The sequence below is a fragment of the Acomys russatus genome, chromosome 15 (genome assembly GCF_903995435.1).
Source record: "Acomys russatus chromosome 15, mAcoRus1.1, whole genome shotgun sequence".
Taxonomy (NCBI): domain Eukaryota; kingdom Metazoa; phylum Chordata; class Mammalia; order Rodentia; family Muridae; genus Acomys; species Acomys russatus.
The window spans coordinates 63,316,217-63,341,724 of record NC_067151.1 but is presented as its reverse complement, the minus strand read 5'-3'; the positions used below and the strand labels follow the sequence as shown (position 1 = coordinate 63,341,724).

General features: G+C 47.8%; 3 protein-coding genes and 1 non-coding gene across 4 annotated transcripts in view; 2 read left to right on the top strand and 2 right to left on the bottom strand.

Moving 5' to 3' along the window:
• LOC127199491 (protein S100-A2) overlaps positions 1-25,508 on the bottom strand; it is a 284,365-nt gene that overhangs the window by 152,333 nt on the left and 106,524 nt on the right. The gene's annotated exons all lie outside the window — the stretch shown is intronic.
• Positions 9,395-11,211, top strand: Snapin (SNAP associated protein). The gene is made up of 4 exons (XM_051157605.1): positions 9,395-9,588; positions 9,832-9,878; positions 10,147-10,265; positions 11,082-11,211. The coding sequence occupies exons 1-4, from the start codon at positions 9,446-9,448 to the stop codon at positions 11,181-11,183; spliced, it is 411 nt and encodes a 136-aa protein (XP_051013562.1). The 5' UTR covers positions 9,395-9,445; the 3' UTR covers positions 11,184-11,211.
• On the bottom strand, positions 12,719-23,992 carry Ilf2 (interleukin enhancer binding factor 2). The gene is made up of 14 exons (XM_051157594.1): positions 23,863-23,992; positions 23,043-23,102; positions 22,743-22,785; positions 19,730-19,834; positions 19,422-19,499; positions 19,050-19,152; positions 18,093-18,158; positions 16,442-16,558; positions 15,771-15,849; positions 15,063-15,150; positions 13,867-13,928; positions 13,678-13,792; positions 13,415-13,505; positions 12,719-13,271 (listed from the first exon to the last, which is right to left on the bottom strand). The coding sequence occupies exons 1-14, from the start codon at positions 23,865-23,867 to the stop codon at positions 13,111-13,113; spliced, it is 1,173 nt and encodes a 390-aa protein (XP_051013551.1). The 5' UTR covers positions 23,868-23,992; the 3' UTR covers positions 12,719-13,110.
• On the top strand, positions 24,181-24,252 carry Trnam-cau (transfer RNA methionine (anticodon CAU)). The gene has a single exon. It is a non-coding gene; the product is annotated as a tRNA-Met (tRNA).

Sequence of the window (25,508 nt, the reverse complement as noted above, 5' to 3'; positions counted from 1 at the left end):
CAGATGGAAATTGTGTTAAGTATCTTGGAGGTGTGTGTGTGTGTGTGTGTGTGTGTGTGTGTGTGTTTTGTCCACCATGTCTGCCTGTGCCCTCAGGTCAGGAGGAAGCGATCAGATCCCCTAGACCTGGAATTGCAGGTGGTGGTTAGCCACGCTGTACTGTGACGCAGCCCCCTCCCCATTCAAATGTTTGAGAAGCACATAGGATGGTTTTCACAGTCCTGGTGGGAGATGGGACTACAGGGACAAAGCCCTAGCTACCTAGTCACTATGGTAAGCGCTCTAAGGCACCTCCTACTCTCAGGTGTCTTGGGGGCATTTAACACTAATGCCTGTTTTCCCTGGCAACCAAGCAGCAATCAGAGTGGCTCTGAGTTTTGTCCCAAAATGCCTGGGAGAGGGCTGCACCTGGTGTCTCTTCGCTTCCTGCCAAACCCCAGACGCAGCATGTACTTGAACCTTGTCTTCATTTCCCCAAATAACCTCTCGTGCAAATATCCTCATCATGAGATGCTGCTCTGTGAACGCCATGCCTCCTCCCCATACCCAGTGCTACTGCATTAACCAGAAGTCCACATCCAGGTGTGTGATGTTCTGCCTCCTGTATTGTGAAACTGGTTCTTTTGTTGTTTGGTTTTCCGAGACAGTGTTTCTCTGTGTAGCCTTGGCTGTCCTGGACTCGCTTTGTAGACCAGGCTGGCCTCGAACTCACAGCGATCCACCTGCCTCTGCCTCCCAAGTGCGTGTATCTTAATGATACAGCCTAAGTTGACCTTGAACTCAGGGTCCTGCCTTACTCCTGGATGTGTCACCATGCCCACCTTGTTTGCACAATTTTTTGGTAGGAATGCCAACTGGGAGTAGTCCTGATGCCATCTAGCAGCTCTCTGCTCACTATTCATGGCAGAGCGCATAGGGCTAGGGCTGAGGTTCCCCTTCTTGAGTGGGCTCCAGCCTCCTTTCACCAAGCATGCTGAGGGTCCTGGCTGGCCACAGCTCAGGCCGAGGTACTGGCAGAGGAGTGTTGTATATTGTGGAGCAGGCCGAGGGCAGCTGCCCTGCAGGCCCAGAACGTAACTAATGGATTATGTTTGGAAACTTAAGGGATTCATTTGGTTTAGATTTCTCCTGGGTTTATCCACAGGAAGTATGGAAGTATGAGAAGGGTTCTCCCAAAATGCCGTGCAACCGTGGAATTCACTAGCTCACCCTCTAAAGCAGTGGTTCTCAGCCTTCCTGATGCTGTGACCCTTTAATACAATTAATGTTCGTGACCCCACCACCACTCATAAAATTCTTTTCATTGCGGGCTAGAGAGGTGGCTCAGAGGTTCAGAGCACTGCCTGCTCTTCCAAAGGTCCTGAGTTCAATTTCCAGCAACCACGTGGTAGCTCATAACCATCTATAATGAGATCTAATGCCCTCTTCTGGCCTGCAGGTGTACTGCAGAGCACTGTACATAATAAATTTTTTTTTATTGTGTATACAGTGCTCTGCCTGCATGTACACCTTCAGGCCAGAAGAGGGCACCAGATCACTTTTTTTTTTTTTTTTTTTTTTTTTTTTTTTTGGTTTTTTGAGACAGGGTTTCTCTGTGTAGCCTTGGCTATCCTGGACTCACTTTGTAGACCAGGCTGGCCTCGAACTCACAGCGATCCACCTGCCTCTGCCTCCCGAGTGCCAGATCACATTATTGATGGCTGTGAGCCACCATGTGGTTGCTGGGAATTGAACTCAGTACTTCTGGAAGAGCAGTCGGTGCTCTTAACCTTTGAGCCATCGCTCCAGCCCCCATAATAAACCTTTTAAAAATTGGGGCTGGGGCGATGGCTCAGTGGTTAAGAGCACCATCTGGTCTTTCAGAGGTCCTGACTTCAATTCCCAGCAACCACATGGTAGCTCATAACCATCTATCGTGAGATCTGGTTACTTCTGGTGTGCAAGTGTACATGCAGGCAGAGCACTGTATATGTAATAAATCTTTTTAAAAATGTATTTTTGGGGCTGGATAGATGGCTCAGAGGTTAAGAGCACTGGCTGTTCTTCCAAAGGTCCTGAGTTCAAGTCCCAGCAACCACATGGTGGCTCACAACCATCTACAATGAGATCTGGTGCCTTCTTCTGGCCTGCAGGAAGAATATGTATAAATAATAAATAAATAAATCTTAAAAATTTATATTCATTGCTACTTCATAACTAATTTTGCTATTATGAATAGCAATATAAATATCTGTTTTCTGATCATCGGTGAAAGAGTCTTGTTGACCACCCTCAGGAATCGAGACCCACCAGTTGAGAACCACTTCCTTAAAGGATGAGAACAGATGAGGGAAAGGGATGAATAACAAAAATGAAAACATAAAAGGCACCTGGTGTCCTCAGCACTGCCAAGGCCAGGACCACATCTTCATCTCTTAACCTTTTATGACAAGCACCAAGTCGATGGCTGCAACTAGAAACCCAAGCTGCCTGACTGGCTGTGCTTAACCCTTTCCAACACTCACCCTACAACCCTTCAGCTCTTCTGGCCTCCCAGAAGTGCAAACTGAATCGCCCCATCTTTGTCCTTTGGGTTTGACAAGATACCAAAGGTATGAGCTGCGGAAGTCCTTGGGTAGAGCTGGCCATCATTCTTGCAGCCCTCCCCTTGTGAAAGTGCGCGTTGTCTCGCCAAGGAGTACAGGGTGCAGGTGGCCTCGGGGCAGAGGTGCTTTGTGCTCCTGAGTTAACACTGGTGTTCCTGCATAGTTTCCTCATGCACCTACCTTCAGGCATCCAAGACAGAAGACAAGTCAACCTAATCACTGTCCAGGGAATGGGGAAGTGGCATCAAAGAGTGAGCCTGAAGCAAGGCAGGGCTAGAGCCTCCAGGGGTTACACAAAAGCTTGGGAGTACTGGGATCCAACAGCACCAACCCCTGCGATCAGACATCCAGGCAGAAAGGAGAGAGGGCTGTGTGAGCACAGCTGGGCCATCAGGGTATGCTGGGCACCAACCTGCTTGCAAGGGCTTGTGTGTGCCAGTTCACGTATGACAGACAAAGCAGCAAAGGCCACAACTCACCACCGCCACGGTGGTCAAGATCTCTAGCCTTGACTCTGGAGAAGTCGTCCCTGTCACGGTGATTTGGGAGGGAGGCAGTGCATTGACTGTGGGGTGCATTGGGTTACCCAGCAGATCATCAAAAGGGAAGCGTTCCCTTGTTGAGATGTTGGAAGGGTTAGAGCGATGTTCGGGCTGAAGGTGACTTGCTTGGGTAGGTCCAACGCAGGGGATCCTTGAGTTAAAGACAGGAGGACATTGAAGAACAGAGGCCCAAATTAAAGGCCAAAGAAGTAGGTCAGCCAGGCTCCAGCCCCTCTGCCACTTAGGATTTTCAGATGTGCTGGCATTGTGAAAGTTGATGGATGGTACCCATGAGCCCCTGCCTAAGCTTTGTGAACGCTAACATCCAATGTGAGTACAGATGCTGCTGAACCGAGGCTTGAACACCTGCTCCAGCTCACTCCAGCTGCCAGCCCTGTACAACTAAGCACCAGTCTGCTGGCTACAAGAAGCACGAAGATTTCGGAAGTGTAAACCACAAATGCCCCATGCCGGGCCACCACAGGGAAAACAAAGACAAAAAAGAAAAACCCACACCAAAGTGAGCTAGGTAGCAGAGGACCCCAGTGGTAGTCAGGATGTGAGGATCATGATCTCTGTATTTTCTTGTACAACTCCCCATTAATTCTACCCTCTTTCCTTGCCCTCTCCTGACTTCAGATGCCCTCTGCTCTTGTTTGTTGAGTCAAGGTTTCTCTGTCCCCTGGCTGTCCTGGAACTTGCTCTGTAGAATAGGCTGGTATAGAGGAATGTTAATTCAGAACAAAGCGGTTCTGGCAAGAGATCACATCCAAAGATTTTTCTAGGTCTTTGTGATCAGGCTGAAATACAAACACACCATTAATCGAGGAGACAGAGGCAAACAGAACTGAGTTCAAGGCCAGCCTGGTATAGAGCAAGTATCAGGTAAAAGCTTAGGGCCAGGGGTGATGATACGCACCTTTAATCCCAAACAAAAGGTAGTCTGTAGAAGCAAGCACCCATGTTTGAAAGTGATGTCTAAGTGAGTGCCAGAAAAAGTGAAGATATGACAGAATAGGACACGCCCAACTCTCGGGAGAGAGGAAAGGGAAGCTATTTCAGAGGCAGTTTTACAGAGAGAGGAGCCAGTTTTACTAGAACAGTAATAGAGAAACAAGTTGTAGAGAGATAACTCTGGTGAAGACCAAGTGAGCCAGAGAATGAGAAGGAGGCAGGAGATTAGAAAAGACTGCTGGAGTTAGTTTGAGGCCAAGCAGAGCAAGTCAGAGGCTGAGAAAGAAGCCATTTTAAACAAAGCTGGGAGAAGAGATCAATCCAGAACAGCTGGGTTGAACCAGCCAGCCCAGAGCTCAGAAAGAACAAGTAAGGGTGAGCTTATTAAGCAGTAAGTCTCAGAGGCTAAAAACATTCTAGACCTAGGTTAGATTGTACGGAGGCTAGAAGCTTCCAGGACTCGGCCTAGGTTAGCAGAAGAAGGCAGTAAGCCTCCCAGACAACAACTGAGCCAAGAGAATAAAAGTTACTTTTACAGGCTGGTCTGGAACTCATTGAGATCTGACTGCTAGGATTAAAGTGCTAGGATTAAAGGCATGCACCAACATGCCCAGCCTCCCTTTTATTTATCTTAAACATTTTGATGCAATTCTAAGAAAAAACAGTCCAGGTGTTGTGGTGCAGGCCTTTAATCTCAGCACTTGAAAGGCAGAGGCAGGTGGATCTCTGTGGGCTCAAGGACCACCTGGTCTACAAAGGAAGTTCCATGCCAACCAGGGGTACACAGTGAAACCCTGTCTGAAACAAATTTAAGAAAGCTACCCTCCAAATGTTACATTATCCTTTTTGTCTAGTCGTCAGTGAAAATGGTTCTGGGGTTCTGGAATGTTTTACTTGCCATGTGACAGAGAAGGTTGGAGAAACATTCAGAAGAAAATGCTACATTATAGCTCTCGTGGCTTGTCCCCGTTTAAGGTTCTGGGATGCAGGACGGCCAGTAGCATCTGGAGTCCTCAAGCTGTTTTATAGCAACAGGAACTCCAGAGGGCAGAGTCCAGCAGCCCGGCACTGCAGCAACTGCTCTGCCATCCCGAGAGCTTCTGCCATGCCCTTTTCAACAAGATGTGGACCTCTGACTGGTAACACACGACTTTGAAATCTCCAGTGGCTGTTGCCGCTCTGAATATCTGCTTTCCCCCTGTGTGCCTGATCTCTGTGAGTTCTAGGCCTGCCAAGACTACACAGTGAGACTCTGCCTCAAAAACAAGACAAAGCAATACATGTGCATAACATAACTTAAGTATGTTTAAGTTTATCGCTCAGTAGTGGCAGCAAATGAATAATTATGTATTTTCCTAAGCTGCTACTCTTCACCCGTTATGCAATCCTGCCCTCCACTCCTCCCAATCTAGTTTTAGTTTGTTTGTTTGTTTGTTTGAGACAGAGTTTCTCTGTGTAGCTCTGGCTGTCCTGGAACTCTCAGCTTAGCTTTACTTTTGTTGTTGTTTCTGAGCGCTGCTAATCTAACCCGCAGCCTCAGGCATGCTGTACAAGTGCCCTCACCCAGAACTACCACTTCAGCCCTGTCCTACAATCTTTTTTTTAAAAGATGTATTTATTATTTATACACTGTTCTGTCTGCATGTACACCTGCAGGCCAGAAGAGGGCACCAGATCTCACTATACATGTTTGTGAGCCACCATGTGGTTGCTGGGAATTGAACTCAGGACCTCTGGAAGAGCAACCAGTGCTCTTAACCTCTGAGCCATCTGTCCAGCCCCCTGTCCTATATTTTTATGTCTATGAATTTGGCAATTTACATAAGTGAATCACACCACATGTTTGTCCTTTGAAGGCTGGGTTATTTTGTGTAGCAAAAAAATCCTTAAGGGCATCCATGTCCTAGACTCTATCAGGATTTCATTCTTGTTTTGTTTTTCAAGACAGGGTCTCGCTGGGATTAAAGGCGTGCGGTGCTATGCCCGGCTCAGGATTTCATTCTTGAATCCATTCCTTTTTTAAGCGTATATAGTTTTGTACATATCTGATGCCATTAAAAAATATCTTGGGGAATGCCTGGTGTGGTGGCCCATGCCTTTAATCCCAGCACTTGGGAGGCAGAGGCAGGCGGATCGCTGTGAGTTCGAGACCAGCCTGGTCTACAAAGCAAGTCCAGGACAGCCAAGGCTACACAGAGAAACTCTGTCTACAAACCAAAACCAAACCATATATGCTTGGGGGGTCTAGAGAGATGGCTCAGCGGTTACAAGCTCTGACTGCTTTTCTAAAGGTTCCTGGTTCAGCTCCCAGCACTCTCGTGGTGGCTCACAACTGTCTGTAAATCCAGTTCTGGGAAATCCAACACCTCACAAGGCATATATCAGTGCATATAACATTAAACAAACAAACAAACTAGCCAGGTACGGTGGCACACACCTTTAATCCCAGAACTTGGGAGGCACAGACAGGTGGAGCTCTTGCATTTGAGCTAGCCTGGTCTACAGAGCCAGAACAGCTAGGGTCGGGGGAGGTTGAAGAGATAGCTCCGTTGTTAGGAGTCCTGACTGCTCTTGCAGAAGTCTCCAGATGGGTTCTCACATCAGGAAGCTCACAACTACCTATTTACTGAAGCTCTAGGGAACCCAACACCCCTGGCCTCAAAGCTCCAGGGACCTTACATCTCTGACCTCCAAGTGCACCTGCACTCACGGGCACCTGCACTCACTCACGGGCACCTGCGCTCACGGGCACCTGCGCTCACGGGCACCTGCTCTCACGGGCACCTGCGCTCACGGGCACCTGCGCTCACGGGCACCTGCTCTCACGGACACCTGCGCTCACGGGCACCTGCGCTCACGGGCACCTGCTCTCACGGGCACCTGCGCTCACGGGCACCTGCGCTCACGGGCACCTGCACTCACTCGCGGGCACCTGCACTCGCTCACGGGCACCTGCACTCGCTCACGGGCACCTGCACTCGCTCACGGGCACCTGCACTCACGGGCACCTGCGCTCACGGGCACCTGCGCTCACGGGCACCTGCGCTCACGGGCACCTGCGCTCACGGGCACCTGCGCTCACGGGCACCTATCCACACACATCGCTTTTAAAGTAATTTTAAAAACACCTGTTAGTAGGCTGGCGAGATGGCTTAACATAATTATTTTTCCAGAGAACTGGAGTTTGGTTCTTTGTAGCCTTGTCAGAAACCTTACAACTGCCTGTAATTCCAATAACTCTGATCTCCCTAGGCACCTGCACTCAGTGAACCCATATATACCCATCCATACCCCTACACACACACACAACACACACACACACACACCACACACACACACCACACACATACCACACCACACACACACACACACCACACACACCACACCACACACACACACACATATACACACACACACACACACACACACACACCACACACACACCACACACACACACACACCACACACACACCACACCACACACACACACCACACACACACCACACCACACACACAACACACACACACTCTACACACACATACACTGCATGCGCGCACACACACAAGTAGGGCCAGTAAAAAGGCTCTAAAAGTGAAGGTGCCTGCCTGCTAACAAACCTGAAGGTTCGCGTTCAGTGCTGGGATCCCACGTGATGGAAGGAGAGAATTACCTCTCACAAGTTGTCCTCTGACTTCTCTCTGTATGCCATGGTCCAGGTGTACACATATACTCGAACACACATAAAATAAAACTGAGAAACAAAACGTTCTTAAGAGCTAGACCTGATACAAGTGTGTACCTGAGGCAGGAGGATTACGTATTCAAGGCCTGCATGAACTACAAAGCAATTTCAAGTCCAACTTGGCTATTTAGTAAAACCTTATCTCAAAATAGAAAGTGAAAAAAAGAGAGAGTTAAGGTATGGTGGGGATATAGCTCAGCAGAGCAATCCCAAGGCCTTGGGTTCAAGCCAAAAATAAAAAACACCTTTAAAGCCTGTTGTGGTAGCGCAGATCTGTAACTCCAGCACTCAAAAGACTGCAACAGAAAGACTGTGAACTCAATAATACAATCTTTAGAAATATAAAACTTGCGGGACAGAGGTGGCGCACACCTTTAATCCCAGCACTCAGGGGCAAAAGCAGGCGTTTCTCTTGAATTAGAGGCCAGCGTTGTCTACAGAGCAAGTTCCAGGAGAGCCAGGGCAAGAGAGAGGCAGGGGGAGGGGGGAGGAGAGAGACTCTAACGTGAATATAATCTGGCTTTCTCATCAATTCCCGTGGGAAGGCTATGCACAATAGCACTTATTTTCACCTTTGGAAGAAAGAACAGCGGCTGGGAGTGGTAGAGCATGTCTTCAGTGCCAGCACCTGGGAGGCAGACACCAGCGGAGCTCGATGGATTCAAGGCCAGCCTGGTTTACATAGTGAGTATCAAGGCAGCCAGGGCTATGTGGAGAAAACCTGTCTTTCAAAATAAAATAAAGAGGGGCTGGAGAGATGGCTCAGAGGCTAAGAGCACTGATTGCCTTTCCAAAGGTCCTGAGTTCAATTCCTGGCTCACAACCGTCTATAGTGTGATCTGGTGCACTCCTCTGCTTGCAGGTACACATGCAGGCAGAGCACTGTATACATAATAATAAATACATTTTTTGTTTTTTGTTGTTGTTGTTTTCGGTTTTTCGAGACAGAGTTTCTCTGTGTAGCCCTGGCTCTTCTAGACTCACTTTGTAGACCAGGCTGGCCTCGAACTCACAGCGATCCACCTGCCTCTGCCTCCCGAGTGCTGGGATTAAAGGCATGTGCCACCACGCCTGGCTTAAATAAGTAAATCTTTTAAAAAATAAAAATAAAATAAAGCCGGGTGGAGGTTGCACATGCCTTTAACTCACTTTAACTCCTACTCAGCAGGCAGAGGTAGGCAGATCTGTGTGAGTTGGAGGTCAGCCTGGTCTCCGGAGCGAGTTCCAGGACAGCCAAGGCTACACAGAGAAACCCTATCTCGGAAAATAAAAATAAATACTCACAAAATAAATATCTAATCCAAAAGAAAAATGGTTCCTGAGGGCTCCTGATGTCTGGATCCGGCCCTCTTTGGGTCCATGGAAGAACTCCAACTTCCAACTTCCAGGGGCCTCTAGTCCCGCCCGGTGCTTCTTTCCGCCCCGCCCCCGCCCGCCCCTTCCCCGCGCCCCAGGACTCCATTTCCCAGCTATCCCACTGCCGACTCTCTGAGGACTCCATTTCCCAGCTATCCCACTGACATGTAGACTGTATTTCTAAGCGCCCCCTCGCGGCGAACAGCAGCGGGCTGTAGTTCCCGGCGGCCCTCGCGGCAGGCTGCCGGCGTCCGGGAAGTTAGTGATGGCCGCGGCCGGTTCTGCTGCCGTGTCAGGGGCAGGGACCCCGGTGGCGGGGCCCACGGGCCGCGACCTCTTTGCCGAGGGGCTCCTGGAGTTCCTGCGACCCGCCGTGCAGCAGCTCGACTCCCACGTGCACGCGGTCAGGTGCTGGACCGGGTTGCTGGGGGCGGGGCCTGTGGAACCGGCTTTGTAGGGGCGGGCCCCCGAAAAGAGAGGAGACTAAGTTCTTGAGACGAACTGATGTTGGCGCTGGGTAAAAGAGGCGGAAGGGCGCAGGTGAAGCCTTTAGGTTGAGGCTAGCCTGTCTCAGGACTTGGGGGATAAGTAGAACTGGTTTCCCGCGTCCCGTTCACTGACCGTGTAGGCCTTTGTACCACCTCTTTACAGAGAGAGCCAAGTGGAGCTTCGGGAACAAATTGACAACCTAGCTACAGGTGAGTGAGCACCTGGGATAACCTAGAACCCCTCAACTCACATCTGGAGCTTTGTTTACCCAGGTTTTGGGCGAGGTTTCTGTCTCTTAATATCAGAACTGCCCACGGACTCTAATTTCCGGGGCCATTTTAGGGCAGAATAAAAGAAGGGCAGGCGGCTGTGGCTCACAGCAGACTGCAGGAGTGTTTCCCATCCCGTTCATCGTTTACATTACCCAAGAACAAAAAAAGAGCCGTTAGATGTTGGTTGCCCGTTTCCTCTTCCTAGAGCTGTGCCGCATCAGCGAGGATCAGAAGGTGGCCCTGGATCTGGACCCCTATGTTAAAAAGCTGCTTAATGCCAGGCGACGAGTTGTCTTGGTCAACAACATTTTACAGAATGCTCAGGTAAAAAAAAAAAGAAAGAAAGAAAGAAAGAAAGAAAGAAAGAAAAAGAAACATTTCCTAGCAGAGCATGGTAGTGCATGCTGTCATTTCAGCACTTGGCGGGTTAAGGCAGGAAGGATGGCTGTAACTCTAAGCATAGCCTGGACTGCACAGGGACCGTCAATCTTATCAGCTAGGGCCATATAGCAAGGTCCCCTCTCAAAAACAGATAAATAAATCTTAACAGTTCTTTATCCTGCATTATGTCTTCAACACAGTGAAAGCCACTGAAAGTTTTAGCTGTGGGAGAAAGAGCAGTGTTAGCTAGTCTGATAATAAAGACCCATACTGTTACATTACTGGGCTTTAAACTTAGGTTTTCTTGCATACTAGACAAATGCCTATAAACTTAACTTTTAACTTCTAATGTCTGTTATTTACAGGCTTATGTACACTCCTTCCCATCCACCCCACCCCCCCAGGAAACAGGGGTTCTCTGTATAGCCTTGCCTGTCCTGAACTCACTTTGTGGCCCAGGCTGGCCTCAAACTCAGAGACCTGCCTGCCTCTGCTGGGATTAAAGGTGTGCACCACCACACCCGGCTGCTTATGTACACGTAAAAGGACTAACTTTAACAGCCCACGTCAGCCAGGCAGTGTGGGGCCTGCCTTTAATCCTGTTGCTCGGGAGGAAGGGGCAGGTGGATCTCTGGGTCTGAGGCCAGATTGAGCTAGAGCTGAGTTCTAGGTCTATACAGAGAAACCTTGCTGCACTTATTTGACTCAGACAAAACTTTTTACAGCAGTCATTAGATGCCCTATTTTTCTGTCTTGTAGGAACGACTAAGGCGGTTAAACCACAGTGTTGCCAAAGAAACAGCTCGCAGGAGAGCGATGCTGGATTCAGGAGTTTACCCTCCTGGTTCTCCAAGCAAATAAGCGTGGGCCTGTGACCCGAGCACACAAGCACTGCTCTCCAGCTGCTTTGTCTGGGCAAGCATGAGAAGACCTTTGGTCTGTTTGAACAATATACTCATAGCAGCCTCAAGAAACATGCGCACACCGGACTGTCCCTGAAGAGAGCCTCCTTACAGCTTGTCCGAGAAACATGCGCACACCGGACTGTCTCCTGAAGAGGGCCTCCTTACAGCTTGTCCAGGAGTAACCCTCCACCTCTTGGGTTGTTTCTGAAACAAGGTCTGTGTGTAGCTCAGGCTGGTCGCAAACGTGGGCCTTCTTGCCTTAGCCCCGACTGCTCAGACTGTAGGCGTGCGCCAGGATGCCTGGCTCAAACCTTTATACATCTCCCCACAACATAAAGTAGGTTGGACATCATGTGATAGAAAATTCGGGCCTGGAGAGATGGCTCAGAGGTTAAGAGCACTGATGCTCTTCCAGAGGCCCTGAGTTCAATTCCCAGCAAAGATCTGATGCCCTCTTCTGTCATGCAGGCAGCGCACTGTATACATAGTAAAAAAAAAAAAAAAAAAGAAAATCCAACAACAGAGATTTATGCAGAAAGTATACTTCCACTTCTCCCCGGCTTCACCACAGAGTCTCTCAGGAGGTAGTGATTGTCCCAGTGTCATCCTGCATGTGTTTCTAATGTCCAGGTTAACGCCCAGTGCCACAGCTGCTGCCCTCACTACTGCCTGGGAAAAGCATGACGGATGACAGGAGAATCCAAAGTCAAGGCAGAGCCTTGAAAGCTGAAAGCCCCTAAGCTTTTGTGGGTTTTGTGGTGTTCTTTAGGCTACGCATTTTAAGGGCTGGAGGGATAGCTCAGCACTTAGGAGCACTTGCTGTTCTTCCAGTTCGAGTCCCAGCACCCAATGGTGAGTGGTTCCCAGCAGGCTGTAACTCTAGTTCTAGGGGAATCCAGTGCCCTCTTCTGGCCTTTTTGGGCACAGCACACACGATGCAGGCAAAACATCCATTCACAGAAAATAAAAAATTAAAAGTTACATATTTGAGTTCCATTCTTCCCAGGCCTAGTTAACCAGTGTTGACTCCTGTTGCTCTATGACTTGGGCCTGGGCAAGGCTTCCTCTGCCTGTCAGTTCACTTGCTTTGTTTACAGTTGAGGACCTTGGTAAGTCAAGGTAAATAATTTATCCTCTTGACTATCCTGGCTTGAATATGTTAATAGTATTGTCTAGCATTATTAAATAAATCTTATATTGGTTATTTTAACAAAAAAGGATTTGTTTTATGGTTTCAAAGGGTTTAGGCCATGGACACCTGTTACCAGACGTGATGAGTGTGAGGTAACCAAGACAAGGGAATGCTGGGAGTCTGCCTGCTTCCTCTTGTATCCCTTCATTCTATCCAGGCACCCAGCTCATAGCATAGTTCCACCCACATTTAGGGTTGATGTGACATGAAAGTGAACCATCACAATGCTTAAGTGGCATTCCAGTTTACTCAATTATAGAAAAGAGTCCAGAAGTCCATATGAAGTGTCTAGAATGCAAAAATGGTTGCTACATAGTACAGAAAAATAAAACCAAAACCCCTACTAGGAAGTACTTTAATAATTTTTCTTAGAAAAAAAAGTCCCCAAACACTTGACAGTTTACAACATTTCAACAAAAAGTACTGGTTGGGAGTGGTTACGGTTTAAATATCGGGAATGTGTGGCTTCTGCTTCACTAGAGATGGAAGGTGGCATCTGCAGCCACAGACGGGAGCCCTCTCACCGCTTGGCCACCACTAGAACAGTGGAACATCGTGTTTTCTTATTTTCTTTACAGTTTGTTTTCCCTCCTGCTATCTCCCTATGACACAGAAACGCCACCATAAAAAGCCCCATGGCGGCTAGCTTAGGCTCATCTTCCCTTGGGCAGAAAAGAGAGTAAAGGGAAAGTCACTCCTGAGTCTCCATGCTTTCTTCTTCTTCCCCTTGAGGTGGCTCTTCCGTATTCTCCTCCTCTTCCTCTCCCTCCTTTTTCTCGGGTGGCTTCTCATAAGCCTTTTCTGAAGGTGTCACAATCACTCCATCCCAGGTAGATATTTCAGAAGCAAGATCTGGAAGAGACAGGGATAAAACCCACTTCAAACAAACAGCATGGAAAACAAGCTAAGCTTTATCCATAAGTATTAGAGCACCTTAGGGACAAAGCTTCTCTATAGATCAGAACCCCTGGACCACAACACCACAGACAACTCACAGCTCGCATCCCCCTCCTGGCCAAGGATCTTCCTAAAACCTCCATGGGAGAGAATTCGAACCAGAGTCTGAGCCGTGTAGCAGACCATATCCTGAAAAACAAAGAGAAAACAAGACAAAATATATGGACTATACATGACTAACTAACATCCATGTGAAACGTGAAGGCGCCTTTAATCTCAAGGTCAGTCCCTGAGACTCCCCAGATCCCTAGGTCCCTTGCCTTCTGACCAGAACCCCCTCATTTCATGGTTGTCCTATTACCTGCTGTTCCAGGGTCATGACTGTGTGTACCCTGAAGTTGCCACTCTCACAGGGGTCAGTGATGCCCACAGACCCCGGCAGGAACAGCCCTGCTGCCAAAATCTGCAAGCAGCGCCTGAAACAAACACAAGGACAACTTAGAAAGCACACAAAACAGCTTACAGCCAAACCCAAGGAAACGCTTTATACCTGTACGCCACATTCAGGGCCAAAGGCTGCCTAGTGGGGTTATTCATCACAGCATAGTGCCCCTGCAAGAGAGTGAGTCTGGTGGGTGTACAAACAACGGGCAGTTCTATGCTCAAACAAACTTCAAGTCATGAGGAAAACTTGTCATAATGCTCACGAGCTGCCAGCAGTAACTACTACTTCCACTGCATACTGAAACCCAGGAAGCAGTGACCAACCAATCTTCCCAGACTGTTCACCACTAAATCCTTGTCTTTTTAAAAGTTGGGGCCTCCCTAAGTCACCCAGACTGGCCTGGATCTCAAAATGCTCTTGCCTCAGCCTCTCTAAGACTGACTAAAATTTCTCTTAAGCCCCGTTGAATTTCTGATGTTGGTAGGTTTTAAGAGTAATCAAGCTGGGGGTGAGGTAGCATGCCTTTAATCCCAGCACTATGGAGGCAAAGGCAGATGGATCTGAGTTCAAGACCAGCCTGGTCTACAAAGCAAGTTCCACCAGAGGAACAGGAAAGAAAACACCGTGTCTCAAACAGATGAATGAATGAACACGAAGAGCGACCCTAATACACCCTTGTCTGTTGGGGTTCGTCTGGAACTACTATGTATTCAAATGTTAATTGCACGCCCAAGATCCTTGTTCTAGGAGCAAAGTGTCACATATCTAAAATGACATTATGTAAACTTTCCCTCTCAAACTATCCCTGATTGGATAATAAAGTCGCCTACAGCCTGGACTGGGCAGAAGAGAGGGAGGTTGGTGGGCTTGGGCCGGGGAGGGGGCAGGAACACGATGGCAGGAGGAGGAGGAAGGAGAGAGATGGCCATGGGTTAGCGTGAACTAAAAGCCCATGGCAGAGAACATCTTGCTCTGAGGACTGGCCTGATGGAGAGAAGCAGCCCAAATGGAAAACACGTGCAAGCGTTTATGGGGGTTTTGGCTGGGAAGCACACAAAACAGCTTAGAGGGTTAATATCTGCCCACCCCCAGTGCATTAATGCTTATTAAAAATCCAACAGGTTTCTGTGTCTTTTACTTACATAACAGGAGGATAAGGAATCACTGATTAACTAATATTAATAGAATAATTACTTTTACACTTGTCCCTTTTTGCAATATTGGCAACTGAACCAAAGACCTCCCACACTAGACAAGCACACTACACAGAGCCATACCTCAGCTGCCCCTTTTTTACTTACAAGGAGGTCAAGGATCCAGGGTGTGAGAGGCTCAAAGCCAGGAAAACGAATCCTTAAGTCCTTCAGCAATCTGATGAGAACTTTAACTCTGAACATAGAGACCCAGTGGTTAGAGGTAATAAGGTCACACTGACGTGAGGGGTAAAGCTGACGACCCTGTTTAGAGAGCTACATACAGTGCCCACCAGCTGGCCCCCAGAGGAAGGCGTCTGTCCCGGGCCTGAGAAACCTGAGTTCAGTCCCAGAGACTCACATGAGGGAACTAACTCTGAAAGCTGTCCTCAGGCTACACGTGACCATCATGTGCACACATGCACATGTGTGTGCACCTGCTTGCACACACAATGAAATATTAATATATCTTCCTTCAATCTTGTTTACTTAGGTAAAAATCAAAACCCAACCATCATATCTGAAACAGTTCTGTCAGAGAAAATAGGGGCATGTACTGTTACGTATGGTGATACAGGCCAGAGCCACTACACCCCTGAAGAAAGGCTATCTTGGAGCTGGGTGTGGTGGCGCAGTCTTTAATCCCAGCACTCAGGAGGGAGAGGCAGTTGGATCTCTGTGAGTTTGAGTCCAGCCTGGTCTACAAAGCAAGTCCAGGACAGCCAGGGCTACACAGAGAAACCCTGTCTCAAAAAACCAAACAAACAAAACAAAAACAAGAAAGATTATCTTATCCAAATGGCCAATGAGACTCACGTGGACTGAGAAGCATTTTCTTCGAACCAGCGGGCATGCCGGATGGCCGCTAAAGCGCTCTGCAACACCTTGATGTCCACTGGAGACAAGCACAACGGCTGAGTGTGCAATACATCCAATCCCGATACCCGGCTAGAAATGTGGCACAGCCAAGGTAGCAAACCATCCCATGTCACAATGGCATGCCACTTGTCCAAACACTACTGTTCCTCCCCAGGCAAAACAAACATCTTTTCCAGTAATGTATTTCTCTTCACGAAGATTTACATAGGCTTTTACTTTCTATTTCTTTTTTATCTTTTTCTTCAAGTTTTTTTTATTCTGCAATCCTTTGAATAATTTATTTTTATTTTATGCGCATTAGTGTTTTGTTTGTATGTATGTCTGTGTGAGGGTGTCAGATACTGGAGTTAGACAGTTGTGAGCTGTCATGTGGGTGCTGGGTATTGAACCCAGGTCCTCTGGAAGAGCACTCTCTGAGCCATCCCGCCAGCCCCTTATTTTTAAGGCTCTGAAAACTCACTAGGAAGGTGGTGGTAAAACTATTTACAAATTATGGGGAAAGTCAAACTCCTTCATAGTTAGCTAAATACTACAATTTCCAGAAAGCTTCAAAGCTTTGGCTATCTGGGTGGCTGTTGCCCCACCCTACCCCCGCAGGGGAGACTTACAGTGGAGTTCCGGGTCCAGTTTTCGGAGATTAGGTGGCACTGTTGTAATGAGAATTTTTACCGTAGCATCAGAAGAGCTAATTTCAAAGCCAGTTTCATTAGTCAGCATGGTCAAAACTAAAAGACAAAATGATCACAAGATGTAAAATATATTTGTTCTGTTTTGCTTTTAAAATTATATTTATTTAGAGCGTGTGAGAGCAGGAACACTCACACACCTGTGGGGGCCAAAGGACAACCGCCAGACTCAGCCCTCGCCTCCCACCATGCAGCTCCCAGGGACTGACTCAGGTCATCAGGCTTGGTGGAAAGCACTTTACCCATTGAGCCATCTTTTAACACAAAATCTCATGTAGCTCAGGCTGCCTCCCGACACATTATGTAGCCAAGGATGACTCTGAACTCCTTGACCCTCCTTCCTGCACCTCACTAGTCTTGAGATGAACAAGTGCCACTCAAGCCTGCTGTATGCAGTTCTGAGTGCCGACCTCAGAACTTCACACATGCTTGACATGTACTCTACCAACCAAGCTGCAGCTACCCAGCCGCCTTCTGTCTTGTGACCTAAGGTCTTACTGTGTGCACAGCTAAGGCTGGCCTTAAATTACCGCTCCTCTTGCCCAGGCTTCTCAAAGGCTGGGGTACAGGTGTACCAAGTCTGGTTTAACAAGTGGGTTATTTAGTTTTTAAATATGTTTACAGTGTTCTTCCTGCAGGCCACAAGAGGGAACCAGATCTCATTATGGATGGCTGTGAGCCACCATGTAGTTACTGGGAATTGAACTCAGGACCTCTGGAAGAACAGTGCTCTTAACCTCTAAGCCATCTCTCCAGCCCCTAAGATCCTCGACACAGATGTCTTTGTATGTATATGTATCGAAGACGGGTCTTTAACTCTAGATCCTCCTGCTTATGCCTTCCAAGTGCTGGGATTACAAGCACGTTCCAGGAAACACCAGTAAGAGCTTGGATATTGGGCTGGAGGGATGGCTCAGTGGTTAAGAGCACTGACTGCTCTTCCGAGGTCCTGAGTTCAATTTCCAGAAACCACATGGTGGCTCACAACCATCTATAATGTGATCTGATGCCCTCTTCTGGCCTGAAGGTGTACATGCAGATAAATAAAATACATTAAATAAATAAATCTTTAAAAAAAAAAAAGAGCTTGGATACCAGTAACTAGAAGGTGGCAAGGAGATGATCAGGAGCACTAGACCAGCCTGACCACATGATACGCTATCTCAAAAGGCAGAGGAGGGAAGAGGGACAGAACAGGACATGAGACCTGAAACAACAAGAGGCCTGGAGATGAAGCTCAGTGGCAGACTGATCGCCCAGCATGTACGAGAGGCACTGTGTTCAGCCTCTACACCACAAACACACAAAAATAATACAAGCTCAAGCTGAGGGCCATAGTTTAAAATAGAAACCAGGAGGTCAGCGGTGCATCCCTATCCATGATCCTAGCACGTGGGAGCTGAAGCAGGAGGCACATAACTTGAGGACAGCCTGGGCTATAAAATCTGTCTCATAGCCCACTTTTCATAATTCAAGAAAATAAACTGTGACTACCTGAGACTCCTGCCAACCTCCTGCCTACACTGACCAGCTGCTGTGGCCATTACATACATAGTCAGCAACACACACAAACCTTCTGAGGGGTCCTGTGCTCTCAGGCTTTCCACAACTTTGTTCCCCAGGGCAGCAACAGCTTCCACTAGATTGGAAAAAAAGAACATAACGAATGTTACAGTAATTTATTTTATGTAGATGTCTCCTATCAGTAAAGAACTTAGTATTTCTTTTTCTATTCCACAGACTGAAATATACTGAACTAAATAAAGCGAACACATGTGAAAAGGGAATGAAAGCCTGGACAGAGAAGTTAGAAGAATGCTCAGGGAGTAAGAATCCTTTTCGGTTTTTTTTTTTTTGAGACAGCATTTCTCTTTGTATTCCTGACTGTACTCACACAGGGATCTGCTTGCCTCTGCCTCCCGAGTGCTGGGATTAAAAGCATGTGCCACCACTGTCCGGTTTGTTTTTGCTTTTTAAAACTGTGTAGCCCTGGCTGTCCTGGAAAATCTCTGTACACTAGGCTGCCCTCTAAATCAAGAGATCCACCTGCCTATCTCCCGAGTGCTGGGGCATATGCCACAATCTCCACTCAACTCGCTTACACACACACACACACTTACACACACACACTTACACACACACACACACACACACACACACACACACAACCAAAGAGCCTGGTACGGTGGCAGACTAACACATAACACTAGTAGAAATAAACCTATAACAATCTCTGAAAGAAGAAGGGCTGGACTCCTGCTAACCCCTGACCTACACTATTTATTTATAAGGCCAGCTGCTAAAAATAAACAACATTAAAAAACAAATACAAATAAGGCCAGCTACTGTGGCCACTACATACATAATCAACAGCACCTCAAACCTTCCAAGGGATCCGTGCTCTCAGGCGTTCGAGGACAAGCAAACAAGCCCAAGGCCCCGTGTCCCACCCCAGCGCACAAGGACAGGAGACACACTCGCCCAGGCCCCGTGTCCCACCCCAGCGCACAAGGACAGGAGACTCACTCACATGTTGGCAGGATCTTTAGTATCACCACCAAGTCAGCCACATTGTGTCCTGTAGTCATTGTTCCCTTTTTGTATGACCCCACCTGTCGCACTTCTTCAATTTGCTGTTGAAAAGGGGAAAAAAAAAAAAGGTAGAGTCCTCGTAGAGCAATTTACACTGCTTCCCTAGTGCCCAGATCTGGAAGCAGCCATGATGAACTCACACCCCACACAAGCACACATGGAGGCCTGGGCGTGCTGGGTGGCCAGTGACACACAGCCTGCCCTCGAGATCAGAATTCCAGAACACCTCTGTACTTTTCCAGCTTAGGTTTTGATTAGGTAACAGATTAACTGGCAAGGGCCAAGGAAATTTAAGTCATCAAAAACTCACCACTTCAAATGTCCCTGGAGCCACAATCAAGTTGTCAATCACATTGTTTATTTTTGTCACCAAGGAAAGGATAGAAGCCTGAAAACATCACAAAGCAGAACACCCTAAGGCCAAAAACTACACACAGGTTCTCCCCACAGCAAGGAGGAGTTTGAGCTCTGACAACACCCTTGATGGGGATCAACCGAGGGAGGGCCCAAGTCTACCCTTGGCTTCAAACCCCAGGCAAGACCACTCTCCTGAAGCAAATGGAGAATCTGCTCTTTAACCCTTTAGGCTCTGAGATCAGCCTCAGGGAAAGCACTTACCTGCTCGGCAGAATTGGGGGCCAGGTCCTGATTCCTCTTCAGCAAGGCTTCACTGAAGGAGGTTTCATCAGGTGCTGGCTTGACCCGGGGAAAAGCCATTTCACACTAAATCAGAAATGAAACTATGTTATTTACCAAAAATAACACACAGAAGAGGGGCTAGAGAGATGGCTCAGTGGTTAAGAGCACTGACTGCTCTTCCAGAGTTCATTTCCCAGTAACCACATGGTGGCTGACACCCATCTAAAATGCAATCTGATGCCCTCTTCTGACATGCAGCTATATATGCACTCATATACATGAAATGAATGTTCTTCTTTTCTTTTTTGAGACAGAGTTTCTCTGTGTAGCTTTGGCTGTCCTGGACTCACTTTGTAGACCAGGCTGGCCTTAAACTCACAGAGATCCACCTGCCTCTGCCTCCCCAAGTGCTGGGATTACAGGCATGCTCTACCACACCTAGCCAGAAAATAAAATTTTTTTCATAAAATAAATCTTAAAAAATAGTAATAACAGATCTCTGTGAGTTCAAGGCCAGCCTGATCTACAGAGAAACTTCCAGGGCAGCCAGGACTAAGCAGAGAAACCCTGTCTCAAAATAAATAAATAAATAAAAAGTTTTTTAAAAAAGAAAGAAAAAGAAAATATACAGATTTCCCCTCTAATACTATAACAGGAAACAAAAACAAAAATGAAGCCAAAAACCTCTACATTTTTAATCCCAGCACTTGGGAGGCAGAGGCAGGAGGATGGCTCTGAGTATCCCAGTGAGATGCCTTGACAACAAAGGCCCTGAGTCGTCACTTCCTGGGACCCTCACAGAGAACCAATTCCTTCAAGCTGTCCTCTGATCGCCACACATTTGCTGTGACATGTAGCAATAAACGTATTAGAAAACTTAAAAATAAAAATAAAAAGAGAGGGACTGGAGAGATGGCTCATGGTTAAGAGCACTGGCTGCTCTCAGACGGCCCAGGTTCAATTCCTAGCAACCACCTGGGGCTCACAACCACCAGGAGCTCCAGTTCAAAGACATCTGATTCCGTCTTCAGCCTCCACAGGTACTAGGCATGTGCATGGTGCAGGTACACACACACGTACACACACATACACACACACACACACACACACACACACACTCACACCTACATCTTTAGGAGGAAAAAACTGCCCCCATAAAATTCTACATTTGATTCTACTTTTTCTGTCTACTTCCATCTTAAAGCTATTACACCTAGCAATACTTGCTATTTTCCCCCCTTTTTGGGGGGAGGGGGCGATCAAGACAGGGTATCTCTGTGTATCAGAGCCCTGGCTGTCCTGGACTCCCTTTGTAGACCAGGCTAGCCTGAACTCACAGCGATCCCCCTGCATCTGCCTCCCTGCTGCTGGGATTACAGGCATGCCCAACACGCCCGGCTGCAAAGCTTGCCTTTAACTCCTTCAGATGTTCAAGTCCAAATACAAATAGGAAGAACCTAACTCAAGTTCCCTTTACTTTGTTGCTCTGCTCTGTTATTTTTTGAGACAGGGTCCTATATCATAGTTGGCCTGAACTTGCTATGTAGCACAGGATGACTGGAAGCAATCCTCCTGCCTCTGCCTCAATACTTGGACTACAGGTACATACCACCATCTCTTGATATATAAAAACACCAAGGGCTCTGTGCATGCTAGGTGAGCACTCTACCAACTAAGCCACAACACCAGCCAAAGCACTCATGACCTTTATAGTAAAAGAAATAAAGGCTGGGCAGTGGTGGCCCTCCCTTTAGTCCCAGCACTCGGGAGGCAGAAGCAGGCTGACCTCTGAGTACCAAGCCAGCAAGGTTATATATACAGACATTGGCCAAAATAAACAAATAGCCAGGCGCAGTGGCGCACGCCTTTAATCCCAGCACTTGGGAGGCAGAGGCAGGTGGATCTCTGTGAGTTCAAGGCCAGCCAGGTCTACAAAGGGAGTCGAGGACAGTCAAGGCTACACAGAGAAACCCTGTCTCGAAAAACCAAACATTAGGGCTGGAAAGATGGCTCAGCAGTTAAGAGCACTGGCTGCTCATCCAGAGATCCTGAGTTCAATTCCCAGCAACCACATGGTGGCTCAGAACTAGCTATGAGATCTGGTGCCCTCTTCTGGCCTGCAGGTGTACATGCAGGCAGAGCACTGTATACATAGTAAATAAATAAAAAAGAAAAACCAAAAATTAAAATAGACAAATAAATCTTGTTTTAAAAAAGAGGTAACTATTTTCCAGGACAAATATTGCAACCAAACTGTATTATCTTCCCTGCCCTGTTTCTCACTGTTTTGTTCTTGTTGGACTTTGTTAGCCCAGGCTGGCCCTGAACCCTGAACATGATCCTCTGGCTTAGGCTTACATTCCTGGGATTGCAATCACTTTGAAGACTGGCAGTCGAATTGGCTTGTTCTTTTAAATATTTATTTATGTATGTGTGTGAGTGCCACAGTGTGCGTATGTGTATATGCACCATACATGCAAAAGCCTGTGGAAGTCAACAGAGATAAGACCCTCAGGAAGCAGAGTTACAGAGAGATGTACACTGCAGTGTGAGAGCAGAGAACCAGACTTGTGTCCTCTGCTACAGCCGTGTTTATACATATATGTGTGTGTGTGTGTGTGTGTGTGTGAATAAAACTAGGGGGTTGGGACTATAGGGTTAGCATGCTCAAGCTCCTGGGTTCAATTCAGATCTCTAGCATTCAAACTATGTACATAAAAACTTAAGCCAGATGTGGCAGTGCATGCCTGTAATGCCAGCACTCAAGAGGTTGAAGCAGGAGGATGGTGAATTTGCAGTCAGCTTGGTCTACCTAGTGACTTTCAGGCCAGTCAAACACACAGAGAAAGACCTTCTCTCAAGCAAAGAACATATCCACTCTTGAATCCTGTTCCCAACAGTCTGACTTCACTAACAAGGATACTCTGGGCTCCATTTCTACATCTGTAAGTGAGCAGCGGCCAAGAAAGTCTTCCGAAGCCAAAATACTCACCAAATAGAAATCAAAGGGGATATGGGGCACAAAAGGCCGGAACCTGAAACACAAAAACCATCCAAAGTTACTCAAGCAGGAAGCAAGCGAGAGGTACACAACGCACCAATTTTATCGCAAGAACTCGAGAGATGCTGGGCTGTATCATTCTTAGCGAAAGGCCAAACTCACTTAGCAGGACAACAGGAAAAGAAATGCTTCACATAGCTTTCACGAAAACAAAACAAAACCAGTCTACTCCACACCTCCATCTACATGACTGAAACAAACCATGGCAAAGACGCAAACTGCCAAACTCACCCTCCTCCAGGGCCGCCTCTGGACCCAAAGCGCCCACCACGACCACGTCCTCTGTCACCCCTTAAAAAATAAACAGACATTTTACTCACTTCGCTGGAAAAATGCCTCTATCATATCAAGCGTGTTATTTCAATTTGACTCACCTCGACCGCTTCCAAATACTGAAGCAGAGACTCCAGGGTCACTTCTCGCCCATGGTGCCCAGCCCCAACCTCCCACTCTCCCAAGACCTCCTAATTATGGTCTTATTTTCTTTTGGTTTGGAGGCGGGGGCGGGGGGGGGGTGTCACCTATCTCCTGCCTTACTTCCCCCCAAGTACTGTGTCTGCGGCTTGTTACCCAACACCCGACTTGTAATTCTGGGTTTTCTCAGAGCTCACGTGAGGGAAACACGAGGTTCGGACCCCGGCATACATCCCCCTGCTAAGTAACCGTGAGGCACACCGGTCCTAACATTCGGAGGGATGTGACTTCCCAATTATTAATACCGCGCAACAGTCGGCAGGCACGTCCCACTACTGGTCATGCGCAGCGCTGCAGCCTGCTCACTGCACACGGAGGATGCTGCTCCCCGTCGGTTAGGACCTCTGCTCCCCCTCCCGGTCCCGAGACCCAGGTGTCAACCCCCTGCGGGGCCCCGGCGCCCCCCCCAGGCCCGATCCCCCCCCAGGCCCGATCCCCCCCAGCCTCCCCCACCTCCACTCGCGCCGGCCACGCTGTCCGCCAGCCGCCCAGGTACAAGCCCTTGGTCCTCCGACTCCGCTTCATCCCGCCCTCCCGAGACGTCTACGGGAACTTTCCAGCACCTCCGTCCACTTACCTCATGGCCCGCTTAATCCTGAACAATGGAGGCCACCCCGCCGCCGTCTCCCGGGAAGAATCAGGCCCGGCAGAGAAACGTCTAGCTGGCGCGTCCCAACAAACCCCTGCGCGATAGGCTCCCACCTTGCCCCGTCCTTCGTGTTTATTGGTTAACTCAGCAACCAATGAAAAATGCCCTGTATCAGGAGCCGACCAATAAGATGACATAACGGAGATGATGGCAATTTTCGCCGCTGACGATAGAGGGCGCGCAGAATGCGAGACGATGCACTGGGAAAGTTCTTTAGCGGAAAAATAAGACCTCTAAGTAGTAGGTAGCAGAGTGGCGCAGCGGAAGCGTGCTGGGCCCATAACCCAGAGGTCGATGGATCGAAACCATCCTCTGCTATCGGAGACTTTGTTTTTGTATTGCGCCTTCTTTTTGACAACACAAATGAACTTAACTTTCCACAGCAAGAAATGAAGTTTTTTTTCCTCTTCCAAATTTTTTTTCTTTTTCAATTTTTTTGTAGTACTCGTATTGTAACCCGATCGGGCATCAACTCTTAGCAATCTCTGGCGTGTGACACCTCACCTGAAATTTATGTATTTATTTTATTTATGGTTTTTCGAAACAGAGTTTCTCTGTGCAGCCTTAGCTATCCTGGACTCACTTTGCAGACCAGACTGGCCTGGATCTCACCGAGATCCGCTTGCCTCTGCCTCCCGAGTGCTGGGATTAAAGTGCCATTATGCCCGGCTATACAGTATATTTTCATCATGTATTTCCCCTCCCCACGACTTCCCTATGTTAATATTAACGTATTGTTTACTTTTGTAGGCATATATTCCTTCCAAGAAAGCTAATCCCACCTAAATTAAAAGACAGAGTATCTCATCGGGTCGGCAAGGTGGAATTCGACCTCTGGGACGCCCGTGGTGGACGGAGAGCGGCAACTTCTGTGTGTTGTTCGTCCGAGCTCACTCTGCGTGCTGTGGCTGTGGTAACACCCATGAGCACAACGTAAGTAAACGCAGCAGAAATGCTGGATATTCGGCAGAGCATGGTGGAGCACGTCTTTAAATCCAGCACCTGGGAGGCCACCGCTGGAGGGTATCTGTAAATTCGAGGTCAGCCTATTTTGTTTTTTGTTTTTGTTTTTCAAGACAGGGTTTCTCTGTTACACAGAGCTCTGGCTGTACCGGACTGTTTGTAGACCAGGCTGGCCTCAAACTCAGAGAGCCACATGCCTCTGCCTCCTGAGTGCTGGGATTAAAGGCGTGCGCCACCACGCTCAGCCTGTTTTTTTGTTTTTGTTTTTGTTTTTTAGATAATATAAGTTTTATCTAGACTTTCATTACTGGCCTCATACACAATGTCATGTGAATACAGTCTTGTATTGATAAGAAATTTAAGGCTGGTATCAATTAGCTGCAAAATATTAGCAACATTTCAAGAGAACATGGATATATCTGCAATGTCATAGCTTTTCCAAAAATAATATATGCCTCCCCCGCCCCCCCAAAAAAGTTATTGCATTGAACTGTGTCTTAACAGAAGGGAGGCGGGGCCTTCACTGGGAGCTTTTAACCTGGTAGTCCAGTCTGTTTCAACGAAGCAGAAGATTCTCGGTATGCATGTCTCCGCCTTGTGAACGCCAGGCT

What these genes read in the sequence shown, in the direction of transcription:
- Snapin (XM_051157605.1), top strand. Translation starts at nt 9,446, where the DNA reads ATGGCCGCGGCCGGTTCTGCTGCCGTGTCAGGGGCAGGGACCCCGGTG. An exon ending in TCCCACGTGCACGCGGTCAG is followed by an intron (nt 9,589 to 9,831) that starts GTGCTGGACCGG and finishes ACCTCTTTACAG; the next exon opens with AGAGAGCCAAGTGGAGCTTC. An exon ending in AATTGACAACCTAGCTACAG is followed by an intron (nt 9,879 to 10,146) that starts GTGAGTGAGCAC and finishes TCCTCTTCCTAG; the next exon opens with AGCTGTGCCGCATCAGCGAG.
- Ilf2 (XM_051157594.1), bottom strand. An exon ending in CCCCCAATTCTGCCGAGCAG is followed by an intron (nt 19,500 to 19,729) that starts GTAAGTGCTTTC and finishes TGATGTTTTCAG; the next exon opens with GCTTCTATCCTTTCCTTGGT. An exon ending in ACTGGACCCGGAACTCCACT is followed by an intron (nt 15,850 to 16,441) that starts GTAAGTCTCCCC and finishes GCTTGTCTCCAG; the next exon opens with TGGACATCAAGGTGTTGCAG.